Raw genomic sequence first — 25,240 nt, 5'->3', positions numbered from 1 at the left:
TGTATCCTTGACACCTATTTTGTAACCAAGACTTAAAATTAGTTTCATATAATCATTCAGCTGCCTGTGGAGGGGGTTGGGGGAAGTCAGCATTTGCTTCACAGAAAACCTAGGATTTTTTTGACAAAATATTATGTGCAGAAAATGTTTGTTAAAAAAAAAAAAGTTAATTTTCTGTTAACGAAAATTATCAACTTCAGGATAATCGCCTATACCCATTTAGCATATGAAATAAAGAAATGTCCTAAAATAGTGATTCTGTCTATAGAAAATGGATCTCAAAGTCTTTTTTCCCAGTCGTATATAGAAACTGTAAAAATGTATTTCTATATCTTTAAATGTAGACTATAGCTGTTTTTTATGAGTCTAGACTAGAGTTGCTACTTCTCAAAACGTGTTTCTGTACTTTATGTCTGGAATACTTCAGTAAAACTCTATTATTCGAATGGCTATCCAATCAATTTCTTGGGCATTCTTTTTGTTCGCCATAAACAACTTTTCTTTTCACCTGTAATTACATGTATCTCCTATAGTTTAAACCTTAAGGGGAAGGCACCCAGGCAATAGTGGCATCTATAACAGCATCCCCTTTTATCGCTTTATTTCTTAGGCCTTTCTCATTTATTCTGTTCTCGTTATGTTCCACGTTGATGATATTCTGACGAAGCAGCGTGGAGAAGAATACGAAGAACGACCCCTTTCTTTGGCGACATCGCAGCTCTCCATTTCACTATCCCCGCGAAAAATCCAGCCGCGATAGTGTCCCTTGATGCGATTTCCCCCCTGAAATTTATTTCTTATATGAAGAGATCGTTTATTAATGATTTGTGTCATAAATAAAGCGAGTATACTTTTGGTTTTTGACAGTAAAACAGTCTTGTTATATCTTATTTGAAGTTATTGATTACATTTTGAAGTCATTTATCTGCCTGTCAATTCCGTGTGACGTTAGAGTGCTCGTTCATGAACAAGGGGACCTGCCCAAGTCTAGGATCTTGACGTCTGATCCTGTAACGATTGCTTAAATTGTGTTCTTGTCAGACATGGAAGTGCCGTTTATAAACTGGATGCAAAAGCTAGTTCTCTATGAAACAAAAGCAGTGAGTGCTTTGCCTCAGATTTACTTTATGCTTTATTAAAACTGGATGTTAATAATGCTTTTCAGTGTTTACTTAGAGTATTAGTAAGTATAACCACAGACGTGTATACAAGTTCGCGGTATAACAACACAACACAGTAAATAATCGACATGCTTTTTTAGTTCACCATATTATCTATTGACACGTTATTCGTTTTGTGTTAATCTCAGATTATATTTTTTTGTTTTTTTCTCCACGTGATTCTACATCTACTATATGTAAGTGTACGCAAAACAAACATACATATCTAAAGTTTCCGGCGGTTTGGAGAAGCAGAATTTACATTTAGAGCTCTTAAGTGATGTTTTAGCAAATTTGATAGGTCATGTCATCATTGTATTGTTATGGGTTGTGAATGCGGCTATAACATATATATAATTGCAGAAATCTACAAAACTGAACAACATATATGTTTTCTTTGCAGAGATTCTACATTGTGGGCTCTAATAAAATTGAAACAAGGTTCAGAGTGTTGAAAATAGACAGGACCGAACCGCATGATTTAATCATTCATGATGATAAGGTACGGTTACTGTTTTTTTTTTTAAAGAATGAACTGTACATGAATGAAGCTTAATTTTGCCTTTGAAACTGCAGTCATAAATGCGTATTATAAGCAAATATAAACATTATTTAACAATTGAATTTATATGGTTAATTGGCCTGCATTATTTTTTTTATTTGTAACTATATCTGAGATTCCTTTGACTTTTGCTTCCACAAGGTTGAGTATAGTAGAAAGGAGATCCGAAGTGTTCTTTCTATGATTGATGGTGGGAACAAATCAAAGAGAGCTGCTCAGGGTGCTGCAGGATTATCTAAGACAACCTCAGCATTTGGGATTGCAGGCAAGGATTTGTATATACAAATAAAGTTCAGACTAATAAGAATGAATGGAATTAGAGATATTTTATAATTGTCTAATTCTCTGTATTTAATGTTATTGCTAGTGACATGAAGATGGTAAAGGAGTCATGAAGATTACAAAGAAGTCTTTGAGAAAAATCCCTTTTTACTAGTTTTGAACAAGATTCATTTTAAACTAAGTTTTCTTATCTAGGTGTTTTGTGAATTTTTACTCAAAATATAGGTCTGGTATTATAGTTTTGCTGTTTTCATTTAAACCACTTTATGTTATGTTATGTTATTTGTGGCCCTTTTGAATGTGTACTTTGCAGGTTTTGTACGGTTTCTGGAAGGTCCATACATAATTCTAATAACCAAGAGGAAGAAAGCAGCCTTGATTGGGCCTCACACTGTGTACAAAATAGAGGATACCTCCATGTTATACATTCCAAATGAAACAGTGCGCTATGTTCATCCAGATGAGAGCAGGTACTGGATTTTTCCCTGCATTCATTTTTCAAGCGTTTCATGTTTTATTTTTTCTGTCTTGTTAGAGAAAAACAATAAAACATAAGTAATACATAAATAATGGAGGACCATCAGGTCTTCACATTGCAGAGAAAATCTAAGTTTTGATCATCAGTCCTTTGTTTGAATCTCAGACTGACATATTCTCCTATAAGCTGACCACCATATCTGTTGATGTTATCTGATTAATATTTAAAGACTTGAAAAACTTATGTTGTTATATGATTCTTAAAAAACATTTGAACAAATATAAACAATACCTGAGAAACCTATAAATACCTTGTACTTTCTTTCTTCTATGTGTGACCCAAAAGCACTTGTGTCTCTTTTTTGTAATGATAATATTGTTAGCCAGAAATACCTCTGGATAATTAGAAATTCCTTACATCAACAATTGGTAACTCTTTTGCTAAAATCGTTTGTCAACCTCCTTTTTATTTGACAGCAGTAGTCCTCAATCAATTAGTAATCACTTGCTATTAAAGAATTTGGTGTAGGTTGGCCAAAAAAAAACTGCTGTCATAATCTACACACCGGCTACCCACTATCATCCATTTACTTTTTGAATTTGTTGGCAAGTGCCTAGCATACCACCAGTAACATCTGAAACATGTATTATATATGCATTGTTGGCAGATACGTACGAATGTTCCAAAATGTGGACTTGTCCAGCAATTTCTACTTTAGGTAAGTAAAAAGTTTTGCATGTTTTTTAGACGTTAAGTAGGTACAAAGTCTGGACAGAGTTTTTAAAGTCTCTGGCCAGAGCAAACATCAAACTAGCAACCATTTGTTCTTAAGTCTGCCACAGGCAACATCTGGTAACATCTCGTTAACACATGAAATAAGAAAAAATGTTATGTGACAGTCATATACAGTCACAAGTCAATATGTGTCTGTTTAAGACAGCCCTGTGCAGAGCCTTGGAAAATTATTTGTTTTACAAGTTGCTTTCAGTGCATAGAATTTATTTTGCATTTTCAGCGTTAGCCTGCATAAATCTGTCATTCTTTTGTTTATGTTTATAGCTACAGCTATGATCTGACCCACAATCTGCAGTATAACATGGCAAACATCAAGCGACCTGTCCAGGGTCCCATCCCTCCACCCGATGGATGTAACAGGTCAAAGCTGTTGGTCTGGGAGGCTAGTCTGGAAGGGGAGCTAAATAGTAGCCGATGTAGCTCAGAAGAGATTCCAGACATTGCAGCCTCTGAATTAGGCATGAGGGAAGCATCATTATACCCTCCTGTCATGAATGGATCTGCAAGTGTCAAAGGAGCTAATGGTGTGTAGCTGCTTAGTAACACTACTCTTGAGGTGCTATCCTGAGTAGTCTAAGTAGTTAATTGTGCTGATTAAGCACCAACCTGAATGGTTTGCATTTTTTGCAGATATTGATAGATTTAGGCGATATAAAGTTGACCTGTAAATTTCAGCCTCTAAAACCCATCCGTTAATTTTCCAGTAACAAAGTATATGCTTCTCACTTACAATCAACAAGCGCCGCAAACAGTGTACTAGGTCATGCTAGTACACCAATCACATTTGCTAACATTTATCATTAGAACTGTAGGAAACTGCACAAATAAAACCCATCCATGTTAGAGCCCAAGGGTTCCCCTCATGTAGCCAACCACGAACAGTTGGATAGGTGTAATGAAAACAATACAACAACTACGACAGAGGATGTTCAAGCTATGTTGAAATCCAGCTAACTCCAGATTCATTAGAACTTTTTATCCTCTAGTTTGCAGATAATATAGCATTATGTTTGGACACTGAACTTGAGCTTCAGATTGTAATGGTTTATGTTGACACATTTTATTTTTCTCTGTGCAGAAAATGAATCTGTGTGTGGCATTAGGCAGAAGCCTACTCGCAAGTTTGTGTGGAACAATCATCTGTTGAAGCAAGTTGAAAGCAAAGTGCATCATGACTGGATATTATACATTATTCATGGCTTCATAGGCCAGAGCAGTATCTTTGTGCTTTGTTGTTATTATTCTGTTAAAATCCTTAAAAGATTTTATTAAGATTTATTACAAATGGGTTGTAAAATGCAAGGCCAGCAGAGCTGATGTATGAGTACTTTGAAATGGTCTTAGGAAAACCTCTGTAGTATTCATTACTATACATATTTGGCATACTACTGGGGGGGTGGGGGTGGAATTGGTGTTTTACGCCGTGTCAGCAGCTAAGGCTATATTACGGCAAGCAGCCAGCCCTGTAAACAGATGCCACGTGCAGAGAAAGAACAGCGTGCCCGAGATGAGAAATGAACTCAGGGCAGCCAACCTTCACTGTATTGGTGACAGGCGCTAACAGCGCTAACCGTTGCGCCACCGGACCGCTCTTCTATTCATCTGGAATAGTAATAGTGTGTAGTTAGGGTCTAATGTGAAAAAGCAAACTTAGCAACATTTTATGTAGCAGGAAAAGTAGGTGCATGTTTTTCTTGACTAATTACAGACATTGGTGTGTATGGCAAGTCAATCTATCTCACCCTTATTGGGAGGAGATCGAATGAATTTGCAGGCACACGCTTCCTGAAAAGAGGAGCTAATTGTGAGGTGAGTCTTTGCTGGACCTTGCTTTGTTTATCAAATGATTTTGAGTGTTGAAAGCAAAAACAAGCAGAGATTCTGTTGCATTACAATAGCTTACAGATGTGTTTGTGTGCATGTCAGTGGTGTAGGAACAAGATGGGGGTGGGTGGGGATTTACCCCTCAGAAAAGATTCTGTGGGAGCAAGAATATCTTTTTGCCCCCTCTCCTTCCACATGGAATGTGATTCTTCACAAAGTACAAAAAATGGTAGAGGAACTGAGAGAGAGACAAATGACAAATCTCTGTTTATGAGGGTAACATAAAAGTTATGCCCTTTTAATCTAACCTTTGATCTAAAGAAGGAAAAAAAGAAACATGACTAAAAAATGCTAAAAAACAAAGGCATCAGCCAAAGAAGACAGGGTTTGTTTTGGCACACTGACTTGCAAACCTTGAATGTGATCAATGTTTTTATTTTCTTTTTAAACAGGGCTCAGTGGCAAATGAAATAGAGACAGAACAGATTGTACAAGATACTTCTGTAACTTTCCTTGCACATACCAAAGTCTCATCCTATGTCCAGCTGAGGGGGTCGGTGCCTCTCTTTTGGTCACAGGATTTGAACAAGATGGGACCAAAACCACCAATCACTTGTATGATGCTGCAATAGATTGAATGTTGCACTCAGTTTAAAAAAACAAACGAAAAACGCTTCACTGTATCTTTCTGTATGAAAAATGAATGGTTTAAAAATGTTTACAAACAAAATTGTATGTAAAAAGACAAGGCTTTTGTTTAACTCAGTCATGATGTCATATAAAAAATTTCAGTGTATATAAAGGTATAAAGAATTTTGAATGTGGCAGTTATTTGCGTAGAACAGTCGTTGAATAGAATAATCTGAAAACATCTTTGTTGGTCAGCAGTACATTCTCAGTTCCTATTAAAATTAGCATTTCAGAATGGTATGTATTTAACATCAACATTGCTTTGATCAGTAAAAAATACACTTATTTGTTTGTTCTGTTGGTGATAGTGGACCAAAGAGACCCTTACGCCAGCGTAGCAGGTCGACACTTTAACCAGGTGCTAAGACGATATGGGGCTCCTGTTATAGTACTAAACCTTGTCAAGGTAAACTCTAATTCTTTAAAACTCATCAGAATGTCATTGTTGGAGTTTCTATTTCATATGTCTAACATTTCTCAAACAAAAGACTAATAAAAAATGTATACTATGAAGTCTTGTCCAAAAGGTGAGCCTTGCATTGTCAGCTGCTTCTGAAACCAGTACTGGAAGACCAGTTTAATTTGTAGTCAGCTGGTATCAGCAAAAGGGATGAATGAATGATTACTAAAGTCTTGGTCCATTTGTGCATATTCTGGTTTTCAGACTCGAGAGCGGAAGCGGCATGAAAGCATACTGAGTGAAGAGTTTGTTGATGCTATAAACTACCTGAACCAGTTCCTTCCACCTCAACATGCTATCCAGTACATTGGCTTTGATATGGCACGAGTTACTAAAAGGTTAGAATTTTTAATTTTAGATTGTTCAAAGCAGTGAAAGCCAGAGGACTGGGGCATTCAAATTATCAGTGTATGCTTATTCATTTTTACTTATAGTTTGTTTTAGAGCCACAGTGTCAGAGAATGTTCCCTCGGCTATCTTGAAGATGCACACCATTTGCGAAAGTTTGACTTTCATTATAAAGGCTGGCTCAAGGATAGCTATCGCCAATGAGTGGAAAACCGCCTTTGCTAACACAGTATGATATTGTCTAAGAAATCATCAAAGCTAAAAGGCAGCAGAAGAGAACAAAACTCTGCTTTACACATAATATACCCTAGCCAAAGTGAACTACTGACAGCTCCCCACCCCTATTATTATAAGGCTGTTTGACTTTTATTTTTAAGCTTGCTGAAAGTTTCTGTGTTGAAGGGTTTATTATGACTGGTTGGGTAATTTCTAGGAAAAATGCTGATGTCATGATGAGACTTGCTCGGATTGCCCGCTATTGCCTAAAGCAGACAGGAATTTTTTTTTGTTTACCATCCCGACAAGCTGAGTGCATGTCCAAGGATGATGAGTAAGGACACATTTTTTTTAAAAACAGTTTTCTTCTAATATGCTACAATTTTCCTTTTATTTCTGTAAAGTCATGAATGCTTAATGTCTTCAAAAGAAGAATTAACAATTAAAAAAAATTAATTTTGTAAGTTAGCATGTAAATCTAGGGTTTCATCATTTAAAAGCATAAGAGACTCAACAGAATGTGCAATGTCAAAGGAAATGCTATTGAAGATGGTTTTAAATTGCTAGTAAGTGAAAAAATGACATTTGGAGGAAAAAAACAAACATTGCTAGGCAGTTATTAATATCGATCTCAAACCTTATTTTGATATATCTTCTGCTGGATCTACTTGACATGAACATGAAAATCTTTCAGACTGAAAATGCTTCAAGGACGCTTGAACAAGAATGGCTGCAAACAGACAGGGGTGGTTCGAACTAATTGTGTTGACTGTTTGGATCGCACAAACACTGCTCAGTTTGCCCTGGGCAAATGTGCCCTTGCATACCAGGTGAGACAGCATTTGTTCTGTTGTTACTTTGTTGTGCACTTCAATAAATCTGAAAAGTGTTTTTTATTGGCTTTTTAAATTGGTTTGTAAATAACTGATAGCTATATTTTAAACTGAACTTGGTTTTGAAAACTAAATAGGAAACATTTCTTTTTGTTTTTCAATAGCTCTATGCTCTTGGAGTACTTGAAAAACCGAATCTGGACTTTGACACAGACTGTGTTAAGTAAGTAGCACATTCAGGTTGATTTACATCTTTAAATTTTGCTGAGTATAATTCCATCATTGCTTTTGATTGGTTTATGAGAAACAGCATCCTTGAAATGTATATTTGTTACTAAGTTTATGTCATATTTGAAGGTAGTTCTTCACTCCCCCCTCACTTCTTACCCAACCCATATACACAGATAAAGAGAGTACATACATAAAGCAATACAAGGGAGGGAACACACTAGCACAGCAAACTCAGGAAATGTACAGAAATTCGTAGTACTCAAAATAACAAGAAACAGAGCAGATCATCTGAGGGTGCAAGAAACCAAAAAACAGTAACCACTTGGTTCTCATTACTGAAGATTATAGCTTCCACTTATCATTCACTGTCCATTGTCTCTGGTGAAAACAACATACAGACCACAGTTTGTGTGGCTGGTTTATAGTAACTTTCAAAAGTTCATTAAAAAAAAAGGAATGTTCCTTAGAAAAAGCAGCATACTTATGCTCAGGAACTTTTGATGTTCATGCTCTTTTACATCTTTAATATTCTCTTTGTGTTTAGGATGTTAGAGGAATTATATGAAGACCATGGAGACACTGTGGCTCTTCAATACGGTGGTTCCCAGCTTGTTCATCGCATCAAGGGCTACCGCAAAATAGCACCTTGGACATCCCACAGCCGTGATATTATGCAGACTCTGTCCCGCTACTACAGCAACACTTTTTCTGGTAATTGCCTTCCCAAACAGACGCCAGTATTAAAAGGATTTATCTTCTTGTTCCTAATCACCCCCACTCGAGTGTAGGGCTGCAAAATATTTTCATGGTGCTTGTGTTGTATTTGTGGTTTCTGTAGCAGAGGTCTTTTTACAGGGTGGGGTTGCTAGCCCCACATCCAACCCTCTTCCTTCATCCGGGCTTGGGAGCGTCAGGTTACCCGGGGGCTTTTCAAGCGGAGTTAAAAAAAATGATTCATGAAGAAACGTGAATCCTAATCTTTTTAATATGTAATTTACTGTTTAAACATTTTTTTTTTGCAAAAATATCTTATACTGTAATGTGTTTTCTATTGTTCAAAAAACATCATACAGGTCCCCATGAATTGAATTAAAAGCAGTGGGTGTAACATTGCTAATTGACCATTATGAGTGGTCTCTGATATAAGATCCTGTCTATTATCCTTCTATTTCAACACATTTTGATTTGATCATCCATTCTTTTGTTGGACTACCTCATATGGCGTTTTCTTATCAGATGTGGAGAAACAGCAGGCATTCAACTTATTTCTTGGTGTCTTTGAACCAGCGGAAGGTCAGCCAAACCTTTGGGAATTGCCTACTGATTTCTATTTACATAATCCTACAACACTAGGCAGATCACTTATGCGCAATCTCAGGTGAGGTGGACACAGAGTAAGCTCACTAGAAAGGAAGTCAGAAAGGTGGTGGTTATAACCTGAATCAATTTATATGAATATATGGACAAGATAATGATTGAGATAGGGTGAATGGAAGATGCCATGTTAAAAAGATTTGATGAGTTTTTCGCTGTCTACAAAACATAAATTGCTTTAGATGTAGCATTTCTGAGAAAATGTTTCATCAGCAGCAACATCATTTTAAAACTAACCTAAGAGAATGAAAGTAATTTTGTAAATCTGAAAGATTAAAACATTAAAATTTACATTGGTGTCTGGGAATACATATGCACATGTTTAACCTTTATATTTTCAGCAGCTAGCCTTTTCTATATTTAGTCATCCTAAAAGCATATTCTTAGTCATTAATTTGCATCTTATTTCAGAAGTGTACTCTTTTGTAAAGAGCAATTCTGACAGTAATATCTCTAAAAGTTATATGCTATATTCATTTTCTGCCTGAAATCATCTTCAGTTATTCCCAGTGGTGGGATGCCGAAGTTTTTGAGCATTTGCCGATGCCATATGAAGAAGGTAAGCAGAAAGCTGGTGGTGCAGATTTTTGGCAAATGCTGGTCTCTTTTCCATTTGTAGCTAACATAGATCCTAAAAGCTGTCCTTAGTGTTATATCCCCCCCCCCAAAAAAAAAAAAAACATGCCATAAAATATTGGCAGTAGATGGCAGCAGAACATTGGCCTGATAGGTACTCATGCTCAATACTGCATCTTGGGTCAAGTCAGGTTAGCCCAGTAATGTTCAGGGATAATGCCAAGGGAATTGCATGCTTACAGAACTGTTTTTATTATCAGCATTATTGTCCATGTTGTTACAAACATTTTTAAAAAAAAATAGATATCTGAAAATGCAAATATAGAAGAGCTTAATAATTTGCTGTATTGTTTATGATAAAATTTCAAATTTCAATTTTTAGGAAAAACTAAACTGACTAGAGCTGTCAGAATAAATTGACTTTCTTAAGCAATGTAAGTATTAATAAAACTTGTTTTATGCTTGCTTCCAAGAAAAGTTATCTTTATTATGTTCGCACTTAATTTGAACAGTGTCCAAATCCGAGGTGGAACAGCTAGAGGTTGCTGTTGTGCCTGCATCCAACGAGAATGTCAACATATTTTTTGAGTTCTACCGTCCATTTGACTTGACAGTGTTTGATGACCTCTATCAGTACTATATGTCTCATGCAACAAGGTTTGTGATTTCATTTTGGAATCTGATGATGTTGCTGCCTGGTTGTAAAATGTGACACCCCAGAAAGTGATGATTGTTTCAGAATCAATGTACATATGTAACAGGGTAGATGGGGGTTGTTTTCCTGATCTCACCATAAGAACAAACGCAACACACTCATGGGTTCCAAGTCCTTTTACTTTAATGCCAATCGATAGTTCTAGCTAAGGTGAAACATCCTAATCACAAGACTGTTAAAGTACAATTATGTGGTTCTTTCTGAAAATATGTATAGGTAAGCTGGTTGTTAATGTGCCCACAGATAAAAGATAAAATACCTTTTATTTTAAAAACAGGAAATACATGCCGAAAGGAGCGAAAGACTTCAGTCCTTTCTTAGTTCGGGAAAATCCTGAGCCAGCAGATAAAATTGGGTAAGTAATTAATAATAGGACCCTGCAGCAGTCATCTGGTCTGGTGATATTTGTTTTTAATTCTTCCCTTTACGCTTAAATGGGTATGCAGTGTGATTCTTTCAATTTTTTTAATGTGCTTTGCTTAGTTTAGGAGAATAAAGTTTAATGGATGGGTTAAACGAATTTATTTTTTAATTCAGTAAAACTTGTTTTCTACTGTCCTTGAAAGTACCCTTTCAGCTTACCCCAAATTCTAAAAGATCCAGTTACAAGAAAATTGACTGACTTGATGGAATTATTGCATCACCACGCTCAGTAGTTTGTAATTTACCCACATGAATTCCAAAGAAACAGTAGTAATTAATTATTGCAAGTAAGGAAAAGATTTAATTTCATTATAGCAGAATTGGTCTTCAAGTACAAAACACTCTTAATTTATCAACATAGATCCTTAAATGATCAGGAGTTAAAATTTTGGAGTTGTCCTTATTATAAGTCATTTGTTAGAACTGCTGTCTAAAATAATATAACAATATGAAAGTGTCCTTACACAAGAATCCAAAAATCAGATATTGTGAATCTATTCAAAATTAAAAAAAAAACAAGTTTATGTTAATGCGCACACACATATAAACTGCTTGCACTAACCTGTATATGTGCATTTTGATCAGAAGACTGTCATTCATACAAGAGGGCATGGTCATGAAAATGAATTTACTTTGTATAAGTCATTGACAAGTGACATTTTGCATGAAGGATCTAAGAAAGCCTAGAAGTCTGTATCGTCTCACTCCCCAGAAAAAATAAAATTTCATGGAACTACCCTTTTTATTTTTTGGAATGCATCTGCTAGTCACTGATTTGAGCCTTTCCTTTCTGAGATTAATTTCTTTTGACTGAAATGTTTAGTTTGCTTTTGTGGTGCTTTAGAATGCAGAGATATTGTTATTGAAAGTGCTCTTGATTAATTTTCATCCCATTTTAACAGCTTTTTGTTAGCTATGGTATTCAGTTTGTGTTTTCCTGCCCTTTGCCATTTTAGACACTTCAGAATATGCAGATGTGTCTAAGGTCTACCACAGTGCAAAATATTTTTCAAATGTCAACTCTTACCAAAATATTCGATTGAATAAACCCCTCCCATTCATAAGATGCAGTTTACTCATGCACAGATGAAGGCCCTAACTATATCATCTCTAAAGTCAACAGATATAACAACAAAGTAAGATATGGTCCTAGATCTCACTGTAGCCTGATTTTGACCCCATTTTCTGTGTGATATTGTTTGGAGGGTTGTGGTACGTACATCAGGATCAGGAAGGGGATCATTCATCAGATGCTGGAGATGAAAATTTTGTACTGATCTTTGCTTTGTGATATTAAAACGAATTTTTGCCTTGTGATATGAAAAGGAACTTTTGCACTCTGGTAAATCTTTAACAATGTCAGAGTGTGGGAAATCCTATTAACTGATTGTTAACTAATAGTATTTTATGATACTCTAGAACAGTGTGGCTTGTAGTATACTTATAAGATGGTGTATGTGCACAATATTGAGCGTTAAATGCTATTGCTTTTGTCTGTGTAATATTTTTTGCTATTTCTATCTGATATCTGACAAAAATTTGGGAAGCGGAAGAAAAATAACCTTAGAGAGAAAGTATCTCAACCGTTTTACAGCTTCTTGCTTTGTGTTATGAGCTTCACATGAAATATAATAAATCAACAGTCTACAGGTCTCACACCAAGTATGTCACATAAATGTGAATAACACATTGGCAAATACCACCATAACATATTTGAAATGAAAGAAAGCAAATTTATGAATGATATGTACCTGCACAGTTCAAGTATTATTCCCTGTAATTGTCTTGCTGTGCACATAGCTCTCTGTCCATTTTAATGTTCATTTTTACCACAAACCTGAGGATTTTGAACATATAGGTAAAGAAAGCCATTCTTTAATTTCCAGCATTTTTCCAGTATTTTATTGTGCACATATTTTCTGTTTAGTGCTTATGGCTTTGTTGTTGTAGTGTCTGTTGTGTTTTAGTATTGCCAGGTTACACAGTCACCTCACAAGTAGAACAAGCCAGTTATCCCTTATGTCAAGCAGGTTGGTACCTTCATCATGTTATTTTTCTGCTTTTTGTAAAAAGTTACAGCATAAGAGAAAAAAAAATTATTAGTACATTTTGGCCCCTCTCCCCTCCCGAACCACAGCCCATACAGATGGGATCCTAAAACCATGGTTAGCACATGTAAATATCTGTCAAAGTTCGTAGTCAGAGTGCTTAATGTTACCTTCAAGACTCCATCTGTCAGAAGACACAAATGTCACACTGATACAGCAGACTCACCGGTTCACACAAGGAGCAAACCAACTCAACAGATATCATTTCATTATGCCAGACTGCAAGTATGGTTCTATTGTCATGGTAGTGAAAAATGCTGATTGTTGTACAGAACCTGCTTTTTCTCTCACTTTTGGCAGAGTACACTTTCACCCAATCTATTTTACAATTAATCACAAGTCATTCTCACTTCTGTGTCATGTGTTTCACACATGGCTGGCTGCTGTGGAACATTCTTCCCTGCCCATGCACACTTCATGAGTCTATCGCAAATTTGTAATTTGGTACTGTGTAATATAATAATGTATATTTGTATAGCACTTTGAATTACATAGAACAGCCCTGTTACAGATACTCACGTTCATGTAGCTGCCTGGACATTTAATTTATGTACTCTTTTACTTCACAAGACACAAAACAATGAAGTCTGCCTCGTTGTAGGCCCTGTATACACTTAATTATATTAATAAAATCATGGTAAAATACTTTTACAAAATTCTATAATTGTTGAAGAAAAAGTAACTCTTAATACACATCCCGAAAGTTACTCAACAACTCTAATTATCAAATATTAGAAAGTTTCTTTTTCTCAATTTGATTGCTTTCAAAGAATACTAAAGTTTATAGTCCGTCACAAAGTCACTTTTTACTGTCCACACTTGATAATGTTCTTTTACAACACTGTTAATTATAGTCACTGGAGCCTGATGTTGTACTGGTCCAAGAAATTATATATATCTACCACAAATTATCTAAAATAAAAGTCAGATGCCTCCATTACGGGACAGACATTAAAACACATCGGCGTTGGCTCTTGAGGACGAATGACGTACACTCCTCTTTCACTTTCTTTATACAGGCATTATACAAACTGGAAATGCCTCTTGGAAACGAGTGACCACAACATTTCTGGGCCAAATAGTCTAAGTTAAAATTAACTCCAGGATGAAAATAACACAAAAAAAGGTCTTCAAATACTCAATGGCATCTGCCAGACCCATCACTCTGTGGCATGAGCCAGGCCCAATTATTCACAGCCTATCTTCTGGCCCTTAACTCAATGGCCCATCTCCTGGTCCTGTAGACTGCCTATTGACACGACAAAAACAAATTACTAATATATATCCGAGATTAAAAAGACCCAACGCCTTTCTCTGAAGATGCAGTGACAGTCTTCCCCTTTTCTCTTCTGCTATCTTAAAAAAAATGCGATTACTCATGAGATAGGTGTGGCTTGGCCACCAGTGCTGTGCTAGCTAGTTTTCAAGATGCATGGCGTTACCCATTTTGGTAACCTAATTGGGACATTGTCTACCAGCAGCCAGTTTTATCACATTGTTCACAGTACTTTTAGTGTGTATTGGTAGAGATAAAGAAGAGTTATACCAGATCATTACTAATTTTTTTTTATCATAACCCATGTTCCATTCCCTTTTTCACTTTTTGGTGTTGTTTCTTCTGGCATATGCACAGGAAGAGAGTTTTGTGAGTTGGTGGCCCTATTAATATTCCTGCACTTCTTGTAACCATGCTATTTACTGCCAGTTATTTATGTTTGCTGTTTGTGTAGGTCCATTTTTTAAATCCTATGTTGGACCATTCTGTTTTAAATATTGTGCATGTCTGCAAATAGTTTTGTTGACTTTTTTGTACACCAATTGCATTTGCATGCTTACAAAGATTTTACGTTGATTTTTAATAAGATAATGCAGCTAAAAAAAAAGTTTTGATGGTAGTTTTGAAGATTATTTTATAATTAGAAATATAATCTTGATGTAATGTTTGCATGAGCTTCATACAATATCAGCAACATACACACCATCTAACCTAACCATATAAGAGCTGTGAAATTCAGAGTAAATTAATGAAACATTTCTTGTATAGATTATAATGTGTATATTTATCGTGTATTATTTACTAGCGTTACAGTTTGTTTTTTATTATCACCTCTGAAAAAAAATCTCTACATTAGCTAAAGCTAAGTTTACAGAAACTGCTCCTTGAGATATTTAACGAAGTCAAGACAGATTGCTATCATGAAGATGGACATTAATGCCATAAATTTCAGTCTATAGAGCATACCTGTATGTAAGTCGCACACACTAATCTTTAAAAAAAAATCTACTCTTTTCACAAATAAGCTGCACTGGTTAATAAGCTGCAAATATGTACAATTTGAAAGCTGTATTGTCGGCATTTTGTCGCGTTTTCGGCATGTTGGGGGTGTATGCTTCAGCTACTGATCTGAATGCTTTGATTGCATATGGATTTGAATTAAAAATGTAAACAGTTAACGCTGTACCAATGTGAACAGTTAACACTTTAACTTTAACTTCATTGAAAAATTAATTGGAATCTGAAAAATCTGGAAAAATCCACAAACTAGCTGCATAGCTGTTTAAAGCTTGGAGGGGGGGGGGAGTCACAGCTTATAGTGCAAAATTTACAGTAATCAGCATGCACAACCTGACATCCTGAATGAGATTTGATGGTTAAACTTTAGTCCTGAATGATACCATAATGCTGGGAAACTATACAACACATCTGAGGCCTCCAAATTTTCATTGCTGTCAATAACAGAGTTATTAAGCTGGATAGAAGCAAATAAAAAGAAGTTTGTTTTTTGTGTAATAGAATCAACCATGTTAATTTCTGTCATGCAAATTCATGCATGCATATATATATATAGGCACACTGCATATATGACACACAAAAGCAGCAAATACATACATTACCATTATGCATGCATATGCATGTATAGATTTTATACATGTAAACATTATCATACACTCTCTGTCACTTGCTTTCTTTGTTTTGCACACTTCCATGCATTCATGTACATAGTCACTCACAACACTTTAGCAGCATTCAAGAATAAGAAGATAGTTATTATTATATAGTAGCTGTAACTAAAATGTTTGTAACTGACAATATTGCTTGTGTTTAGGTATGAAGCAATGAAATTATAGTTCACTTAAATCAAAGAACAATTACAGTTAATATGTTAGGTTCATTTGGTTTATAGTTCACTTTTTTGTATAAGAGGACAATATCAGGAAATATGTTTTATAAGTAAACATGAGCATTGGTCCATTCTTTGAGGCCTTATCTCTTTAAATGTTCCATTACACAAACCATAAAATGAATAACTAATTTTTAGAAAGTTTTTAAATATTTTGATTTCTTTTTAGTGAGAAAGGAAAATATTTAAGCTTCCCACCACATTGCTGCTTTGCTTCTCTACATGTTTTTCTTCAAGCAGTCAGGAAACCAACCCCAACATATCCGGTAAAGATTCTACAGCCTCATCAACTTCACAAGGGTCAGATGACACAAGCAGTTCTGAAGACCCAAGTGTTGAGGCTGGAGTCCATCTCTCTGAATCCACAAGCCCATATGACTCTGAACATGAATCAAATTATGTCTCATTTAAGGTATAAGAATTAATTCATTCTAGCCCACAGACAGAGATTGTAGCTTTGTTCTTTGGCCTCTTTGGACAGGCTTCCGCGTTTCGCGAACCCATTCGTTTGCTGTTGCCATATACGTTACTAAGAACATAACATACACTTTTGACTCTTTAAGACCTGGACAGTAGGGAGATGACAGGACGTTAGCATTAGCTGAAATCAGAAAGCCCCAGAAATGAGCATAAAACAATAATTGCTGAAAATATATGAAGCAGTAAACTTCACTCATCATTGACTTATATGCTTAGGTCAAGAAGGATGCTATTTATTTTTTTCATACAATAGTTAAGCTTCCTGTAAATGACCTTGACTAAATATTTTAGTATATATATATTTTCCAGTTTACTGTTAAACGTATTTTTCAAAATATAGTCAATAAATATATTTTTTCAGGATCTTTTTCCTTCCATGAAAAGGGTGTATGACACTGAGATCAAGGAGCCCAATGACAGAGACAAAAATATCTATGAAAGGTTTGTTCTTTTGATTCAGATATCATGTATCATACTTGCTAATTCTTTGTCAGTGCACCTTTACTCTTTTCTTTCACTTTCCTGAGTGCATATCTGTCAGACCTATTTTTTCAAGTGGGTCACTGTACCAGTGTAATTCATAAAATATAGAATCATTGCACTATGTAAACATTTTGATTATTCGAACTTTTTTGGAACCTTTAAAACCAAATTTTCTGCAGGTATGTGGAAATTGGCCAAGGCTGTCATCAGACCATGGAACAAAAACAGAATCCAGCTTTAATGAACGACTTTGAAAAATCCCTTGTTCCTCATCGAGCACGCAAAGTACAGCAAGGGCTTGACATGTTAGTATTTATATGTCAACTTAAAAAAAATGATTAATAATTTTATTCTAAAGCCTTAAATTGTGTGTTAAATTACATTTTGATGATAATCAAACGTGTTTTTCTAATTCTTGATCGAGTCAAATAAGGAAGCAAAGTGCTCCAATTACATTTCAAAAGGGAAAAAATATTTAATCTGATATAGAAAAAAATCAACCAGTTCTTTTATGAACAACTTTTGGTAGTAATAATGTGTGTGTCACTTCATATACAGCTATCCTGTTAGTGGGTTCAAACTTGACAGTACCTTTGGAGTTGAACCTCCCCCTGTCAGTCTTCAGTCAAGAGAAATCTACAAGTCATATGTAGAGCGTGGGCTGTATGGAGCTGGGCCACCAACGGATCATGACAAGCATACCTATCTCAAGTACATTCAGATGAAGTATATGTAGACTGCACTGCTGTGATAAGGCTTTCTTCATATAGTTGGTAGATTTCATTTATGATCATGACTTTGTCATTGAAAACTGTTGGACTTAGCTTTTATTTAAGCATAAACCTTGAAGACAGGTTGGCATGTAGCTAGCCAGTCCAAATAATAGAAGTGCAATAACTGCTCTTTTACTTGTGTAAAGCTATCCTGTGTCGGACATCACAGGAAGCTAATTATAGCTGCTTCCAAGAAAATATTCTGTTAGTTTGTTATTGAAACGCATCGAGAATTTTTCAGCCATATAAAACTATGTGCATGGACCTAAGTTGCCTGCTACAGTCCAGGAATTTTTAGCATATACTAATGAAACCTTTCCTAATCAACAACACAGCCTTTGCGTCATGGAAACTGAGGTTGTGACCTCTGTCCAAAATCCAGGTGGGATGTTTAAAGGCATGTATCATGTGAATCTAAGTTATTCGCTCATATTCTTTTAAATGAATTTAGCATATGTAGTTGAAACTGATTTTGTACTCATTATAAAATCATAAAGTCATATTTAAAGACTGTCTCTCCTTAAAAAGAGTCAGAACAATTGCCATGTCTTATTTGATATCACCAAGTCCCCCTATGTCTTGCTGACAATTGGCACAGCATGTAGATAAGCCTTCAGAACAAATATTGCTACTTTAATTCTTGTGTTTGTATAAAGAAAAATCCTTTATTTTGCTTGTGTTTTACTTGGGACACCCAAAAATAGATCTTGGATTGGCAGAAAATGTCACACATCTGTATCTTGTTCCTGTTACCTCTTCAAAAAACTGCATTTTCTGTTATGATTATTTTACGTGTTCATTACAATCTAACCAGTAAGCACCATGTGGTGGCAGAGGTAGCCTTTTGACAGCAGAATAGGTTACATGTCCATCTCACTGATGTAGAGTTTTTGTCTTTTATAGATATAATACAGAACTCTAATATCCAATATAGTAGTGGGTGCATAAAGTTTGCATATACTTTGTACTGATAATTAACCACCACATAATGTCTGTAGATGAACTTGTATTGGCATAAATCATGTCCTGTTAGCGAATGTTGTCTCTAATGTTGCAGATAACTATTTATTCGATATGTAAATGTGTACAGGTGATATAGCCCTGCTCACTGCCGAAACAGTATATGGCACATTGTACTTGACTATAATGAACTATGGTGTATGTTTGAGACTTAATATCTTATGGCTGTTACTGAATGTTAAATTATTTATACATCTTGCATCATTCCACCTAAATATATAATTTTAATGCAAACATATTATGCTATTCATGACTTGTCAGCATTTCTGATTTATACATCTGCATTTATGCAAATAAATGTGGGTTTTCATATTTTTAGTGGTTAGACATTTGTGATGGGATAATGCCTATTTTGTACAAAAAACTTTCAAAATACTATTCTATTGTATTTTATTAAGATTTAAGAAAATTCTGAAAAAAGCTTATGCTTTAAAGGTGCAGTTGGTGTTTTTGGTTTGGAAATGAAATTTATGTTCCACGAGCCATTTTGGTGGAATTTTGTTTAATATAACACTGAAAATATTGTTTGTTTAGAGTGAAAAAGCTTGTAGACTTAAATTATTGTTTTTGAACCATTAGAGGAGAAGTATAGGAACTTTGAAGTGTGCTTAAAACACGAACATGCCTTTGTGTAATTTCAAACACACACTTACACATTTAGGCTGAAATTCATTTGTATACAGAATGTGAAATGAATGCTCACAAGGTGCTTTAAAATTATTGGAATAGTCACACCAAAACCTGACAAACCTTTCGTATATTTTATTGTGGGGTAGAGTGAAAAACATTACCTTCTCACAGTGACACCCATTTGAATGACTACACATAGTACAAACACTAAATTAAGGCTTGCTGCATGAAATGTAGCCCACATCTCTCTTTACTTAGATTTCAATGATCCTTAGGCATCTCACTGCCTGTATGATTATATCCTGCAGAAATAGACTAGAAGGACAATTTACATATTTTAAAGGTTAAAGTCTTTTTTTTTTTCAAACATCGATAAAAGACCTTCAAAACATGCATAGCATGTGTGATCTGAACGGCTGCTTTCAAGGTGCTCAAACTTGCAAAAACGTTTATGTTAAACTTAACTATGCATGAAATGTAAACCTGGAAGGCATGAACTCAGCATGTATTGCTAAAGCAAGTTGGGCTTTGCACAATTGAAGAGAACCAAGTATATTCACTGGCATTTATAGAAACCACCCACAACTGTTGTGAATTCCTTAGTTTGATAATATAGCTGTGCAGACAAAAAAATAATGCAGGGGAAAGGTTGATGGAAAGAGGTGGGGCAAAATACAGACATTCATCATATAGTTAGGTAATGTTGGGGGTCTGAGACAATGTGGAAAAAAAAGCTTCTTAATGATGCATGTCTTGGCACAGACACCACAAAAAGATGTACAACTCTAGCACAACTGAAGACTGCACAAGTGATGACTGAGATGAGCGGGGAGTGCGGGCCAATGAGGACTGACAAATAACATAGGTAAGGTCAAGTTAATTATTCACATTTAGCAAGCTCTTAAGGCATACTCAGATATTTTGGAAATCGTGACAACTCTCAACCCACCTACTTTAACATAAAAACTTTTAGCATTAATGTTAAAATAACTCTAAACAAAGCTTTTATTTTAAAAGCTGATTTGAAATGCTTAACAGACATAGTAAGGACAAACAAAATACAAGAAATCTACATTATAGAATTACGAATGATGAAATAAAAAAACAAATACTATCAAAAAATACACTATTCAAAATAAGATAATTAGGTGTCTGCAAAAGACCAAAGTGATGCACCTGGGTATGCAGGCAAATGTCCAGTACTGGCTCTGAAGATTGTGAACTGTAGGGGGTGCACTGACTAAAGTGCCTTGCAGGTCCCCATGTACTAAATGACCAAACAAAGGAATGCACACCAGCATGGTTTTAAGCTGCAACAATCACCATCTGGGGTTTTAATCTAAACCTTCCATTAACTGTGTGAAACCATCACTCACTCAAAACACTTTCTCTCTACCTGAACATGCTTGGTATGCATACAAACTGGCAACAGAGTTAAATGCGCATGTATGGACACTAAGCATCATTGTGCATGAGCATGTGTTTTTTTAAAGTGGCTGAATGTTTGAAAGCAGCATCACATGTGCTGCACTGGTGTGGTTTATTGTCACTGTGGCTTAACATGTGCTTTGTCAAATGGAAGGACTGCCTGAACGAAGCCTCGCACACAGTGCACTGATAAGGCTTAACATCAGAGTGGATTAGCATGTGGTTCTTCAATGTTGATGAGCGTCTGAACGATGCTTCACATACAGTGCATGCAAAGGGTTTAACATCACTGTGACTCAGCATGTGCCTTTTTAAAGTAGAGGAATATTTAAAACCAGCTTTACACACACTGCACGAATGAGGCTTATCATCAGTGTGCATAAGCATGTGCTGTTTCAAATTAGATGAGGACCTGAAAGTAGATTCACACACTTTGCACTGGTGAGGTTTAACACTACTGTGGATCAGAAGATGCTCTTTCAAATAAGAAGAGCGTTTGAAAGTTGCCTTACACACACTGCATTCATGAGGCTTTGCATCACTGTGCTTCAGCATGTGTTTCTTAAGATAAGACATATATCTAAAGGCAGCTTTACACTCACTGCACTGATGGCGTTTAGCATTATTGTGGATTGGTTGTTTTGTTGTTTCACCTTCACTTTCAACATTTGTCACTTCACCCTCTACACTTTTGGTTGGACTTCCTGATGCCTGCGAAATATGTGATGATGTACAAGCAGAGGAGGATATATCATCTCTTGTACAACTGCTTGATACATCCTGTAATGATTGCTGCTCATCCTCTGGCTGCAACTGGGTTTCAGGCTTCATGCTGGATGTATCCCTATCCTTGCTATGTCTTTTTTGTTCTGCTTTTACTGAAGTACTATTTTCATGACTAGACCGCCTTTCTCGCTTGTCCATAAAGAAAACTGGCAATTCCATCTCATCACTGTCTGCTACATCTTGCTCTGTTTTTATTAAAGGACCATCATCCTCATCTTTTGGCTCAGATTTCACCCTTAGATGCTGCCAATTATCTTTCTCAGTCTTAGCAACAAGACTTCCTTCTTGTTCTACTTGTGTTATCTCAGGAGTGCATTCAATATTTTCACTGAGTGAATAATGTGGTTCAGTTTTAATTGCAGATGCATCACTGAGTGAACTTGAATCCAGCTTCACAAGAAGTTTCCATTTTTTTCGCCGAGTCTGTTCGTCTTTTTCAGTTTTTACAGGACGGTGTTCTTGACCAGAGCCACTCTCGTTCTGTACCAAAGCAAGGCTTGACCATTCTGGATGGATGGCATCTGATCGTTGTGTACTTTCTGAGTCCCGTGTCACTGTGTGACCTAGCTTATTCTGCACACATGTGCCTCGCTCATGCTTGATTCTGAACACACCTTGGAGAACAGAATCTTCTGCCTGGGCCTCACTTTTCATGGTCAGTGTTGTGACTATGTTAACACTTGCCTAAAGTTGTAAATGATATGACCTGCATGCTTGGTCTGTGTTAACACTGAATCCCTTTAGACAACGAACACATCCTACAGCTGCCTCAGATCTAAGGCTATCTCCTGAAACTCTACTGAAGCTGGATGCTGTGCCATTGGTATCTTCAGCATGGACAAGAGAATCTGCAGAAGCCTGCCTTGTGAAGTGCATGGCACCATGGATTCTCTTTTATAATGGAAACTCTTGTTATTAGTTCTGAAGATGTGTGCTTATTTGACACCCACTTGTGAACATTTTCCTCCTGATAAACACACCAGTCATACAAAATGGTTACAGCTCAGTCTGAAGAAGGTCTGTTATATATGTCGAGAAACCTGAAACATAACAATTTTAAATTATCACTAATTATCAACTTTAAATTACAAATGCTAATAGTACATGTAAGGCAGAAACCCACAGCAACTTATAGGTGGTATTTATTCAGCAATAAAAAAAACCAAAATAAATTTTACCAAACTTCCTTTTTCACTCATGATGTTCTTTTTTAACTTTACAGTGTAGCCCTGACCTAATTTGAGAAATGTGTTTTAACTTTTTGAAAACTGAAGGGCTATGCTGAATAAATTTAATAATAGGATCAGCAAATGCAGTGGGGAATAGTTTTATTTAGGTGTTCTTGTGATAACCCTAATGGTTTGAGCTTTTATCTCAACTCTTATAAGCACTGTGTACACATTAGTTTCCAGAAGATATTAGTTCTGTTCATAGTGTACTGAAGATTATGTACTACAGCTGTGATAAGCTGCTCTTGTATACCACAGTAATGGTATAAGGAAGGTTAGGTAAAGACAAAGTGATGGAAAGGAACCTGAAGTTTATATACCATTTCGAACCTGAGCTTATTTCTTACCCCTACTCTTAGCTTAGAAAGGAAGAAACTGTAAAGAAATCATTCAAAACATTTATCATAATGTTCATGTTCATTCCTTGTTACTCCTCGAGGAGCATAGGGCTGCATTTATCATAATGCTACAGTTTATTTTTTAGTCCAACTTGATCTTAGTTGGAAAGCTGAATGGTAAGCATTATGACAGTATTAGCTTGTATATTCTTTTGAAGAAATAAAAAAATAACAATAGATTATGCTATAATGCACATCATGCTAAATTTGGGGAGGCACAATATCCTAGCAAACATGGAGATCGTTCCACAGCGAGGCGAAGGCAGCTGGCATGACGTGGTCCCAACCTGAGAGGTGGATGTCCAAAACCGGATCCAATGACGTGGTGTAGTTGCGGCCCTATGCTCCACTGGGGGTGAATAGGAAGAATATTCTAGAGATTAGCATGCATGACTTGAAGACAGGATGCCGGTGTGTGGTCTGCAAAGTGGAAAACTGCTGCTGTCCAACACAACACATGGGTGTCTAATTTATTATAGAAGTGAAAAGATGTTGAATGATTAGATTCTCGTTGAGATTCCACAGTAAGGTCACAATGAATCACTTATAGTTTGCTGTCCCTTTGCCACAAAGCTATAAGAACCTTCACCTTGTAGATCTGCTACTAAATTGCTAATCAATAGTGACAAACGTTTTACAGCATACTGCTATCATTCATTATTTTCCACTGTCTGCCATCTGTTCAGCTCGTGTGTCTGTTCCAGCATGAAATGATTTGTGACTGGGAGAAACTGTTGCCAAATTTGGTCTCAACCCCTTACTTTCACTTGACTGTTATAACTAATTACAGATTGTTGTCCATGTCATGTATCTTTGGTGTCTTCAGGATTTACTAGAATATCAAAGTTGTCCTCACCTAAATTGAGAAATATGTTTCACCACTTTTTTTTAAAAAGATATTAAATAGCTATACCGATAAAACTGAACTGCATAACCGTAGTGGAAATGAGTAATTTTTCTGTTCAAGACATATTTTAAAGTTGACTCAACAGGTAGCAACTGGCCTAAACTTGTGGAAGTTGCGGTATGACATACTGACTGTAAGCTGCTGTAGATAAATCTATTCATATATCTATCTCTTAAAGTCACTACAGAAACACAAACTATGTTTATCGTTACCAATTAAAGATAGTGACAAACGTAATATTAAAACTTAAAGTAAGAAACAAATGCGTTACTGGTGGAAGGCGACGCCACAAATCTTATCGGCCGGGTATAATTGTAGTAGATGTAAAACTAGCTAAAATGAGTACTGTCAGTTCATTAAAGGTAATTCATTAACGGCACACAACTGCATGTCATTCAACTCTAACTGTTCAATCTACTCGCCTACACTCCCCTTTATTGAACGAAATCGTACCCAATACGGTTACCTGTTAGCAACTTGTCGCACTTGCTACCCGAGTAACGCATTTGTACCAAAACGTAATCAAAACCAGTAAAACATCAACTATCTCTTTTTCATCTCGAAGAAAAATAAGTGTAACGTACACTCTATGAAGTATATGTACTGTCATACGATACAAGAATGTGAACAAAGTGCACAGACGAAGTCAATCACAACATAACCATTTTATCATTTGGGAGATTACAGTTGCTTTGTATTGGTGAAGAAAATAATAACCCATCCACGAAAACTGTCTTCACTCACAAAAAAGATAAAGCTGCTAGCTATGTGTATTTAAACACCCTTTAGCTGTTACATTTGTGTTGGCCTGGCAAGAGCGACTACCACGTGACACAATCAGTAAACGGA

At 36.0% G+C, this 25,240-nt stretch overlaps 2 protein-coding genes across 12 annotated transcripts; one reads left to right on the top strand and one right to left on the bottom strand.

Annotated features, from left to right (window-relative positions):
* The first annotated feature begins 946 nt into the window (after positions 1 to 946).
* Positions 947 to 19,325, top strand: LOC112566288 (polyphosphoinositide phosphatase-like). Of its 6 annotated transcripts, none has more exons than XM_025242351.1 (25): positions 947 to 1,100; positions 1,564 to 1,662; positions 1,864 to 1,987; positions 2,318 to 2,474; positions 3,150 to 3,200; positions 3,542 to 3,801; positions 4,356 to 4,493; positions 4,986 to 5,086; positions 5,554 to 5,716; positions 6,100 to 6,197; positions 6,456 to 6,589; positions 7,033 to 7,149; positions 7,510 to 7,645; positions 7,813 to 7,871; positions 8,424 to 8,590; positions 9,116 to 9,257; positions 9,754 to 9,812; positions 10,342 to 10,486; positions 10,822 to 10,899; positions 12,935 to 12,997; positions 14,709 to 14,720; positions 16,498 to 16,669; positions 17,099 to 17,178; positions 17,400 to 17,525; positions 17,779 to 19,325. In XM_025242351.1, the coding sequence occupies exons 1-25, from the start codon at positions 1,044 to 1,046 to the stop codon at positions 17,954 to 17,956; spliced, it is 2,916 nt and encodes a 971-aa protein (XP_025098136.1). In that variant the 5' UTR covers positions 947 to 1,043; the 3' UTR covers positions 17,957 to 19,325. The 6 variants fall into 6 exon arrangements, with proteins under 6 accessions (XP_025098136.1, XP_025098135.1, XP_025098138.1 ...); XM_025242350.1 differs by having other exon boundaries at positions 16,495 to 16,669; XM_025242353.1 differs by lacking the exon at positions 14,709 to 14,720.
* A 356-nt stretch (positions 19,326 to 19,681) lies between these two features.
* Positions 19,682 to 25,233, bottom strand: LOC112566289 (zinc finger protein 737-like). 6 transcript variants are annotated; one of them, XM_025242361.1, is made up of 3 exons: positions 25,136 to 25,227; positions 23,772 to 23,925; positions 19,682 to 22,897 (listed from the first exon to the last, which is right to left on the bottom strand). In XM_025242361.1, the coding sequence occupies exon 3, from the start codon at positions 22,509 to 22,511 to the stop codon at positions 21,099 to 21,101; it is 1,413 nt and encodes a 470-aa protein (XP_025098146.1). In that variant the 5' UTR covers positions 22,512 to 22,897; positions 23,772 to 23,925; positions 25,136 to 25,227; the 3' UTR covers positions 19,682 to 21,098. The 6 variants fall into 6 exon arrangements, with proteins under 6 accessions (XP_025098146.1, XP_025098144.1, XP_025098145.1 ...); XM_025242359.1 differs by having other exon boundaries at positions 24,976 to 25,218; XM_025242360.1 differs by having other exon boundaries at positions 23,772 to 23,904; positions 24,976 to 25,218.
* Positions 25,234 to 25,240: the final 7 nt, after the last annotated feature.

The sequence above is a fragment of the Pomacea canaliculata genome, linkage group LG6 (genome assembly GCF_003073045.1).
Source record: "Pomacea canaliculata isolate SZHN2017 linkage group LG6, ASM307304v1, whole genome shotgun sequence".
NCBI classification, from domain to species: domain Eukaryota; kingdom Metazoa; phylum Mollusca; class Gastropoda; order Architaenioglossa; family Ampullariidae; genus Pomacea; species Pomacea canaliculata.
Note: the sequence above shows the minus strand (reverse complement) of the source record. Positions and strands in the feature narration are given on the sequence as shown.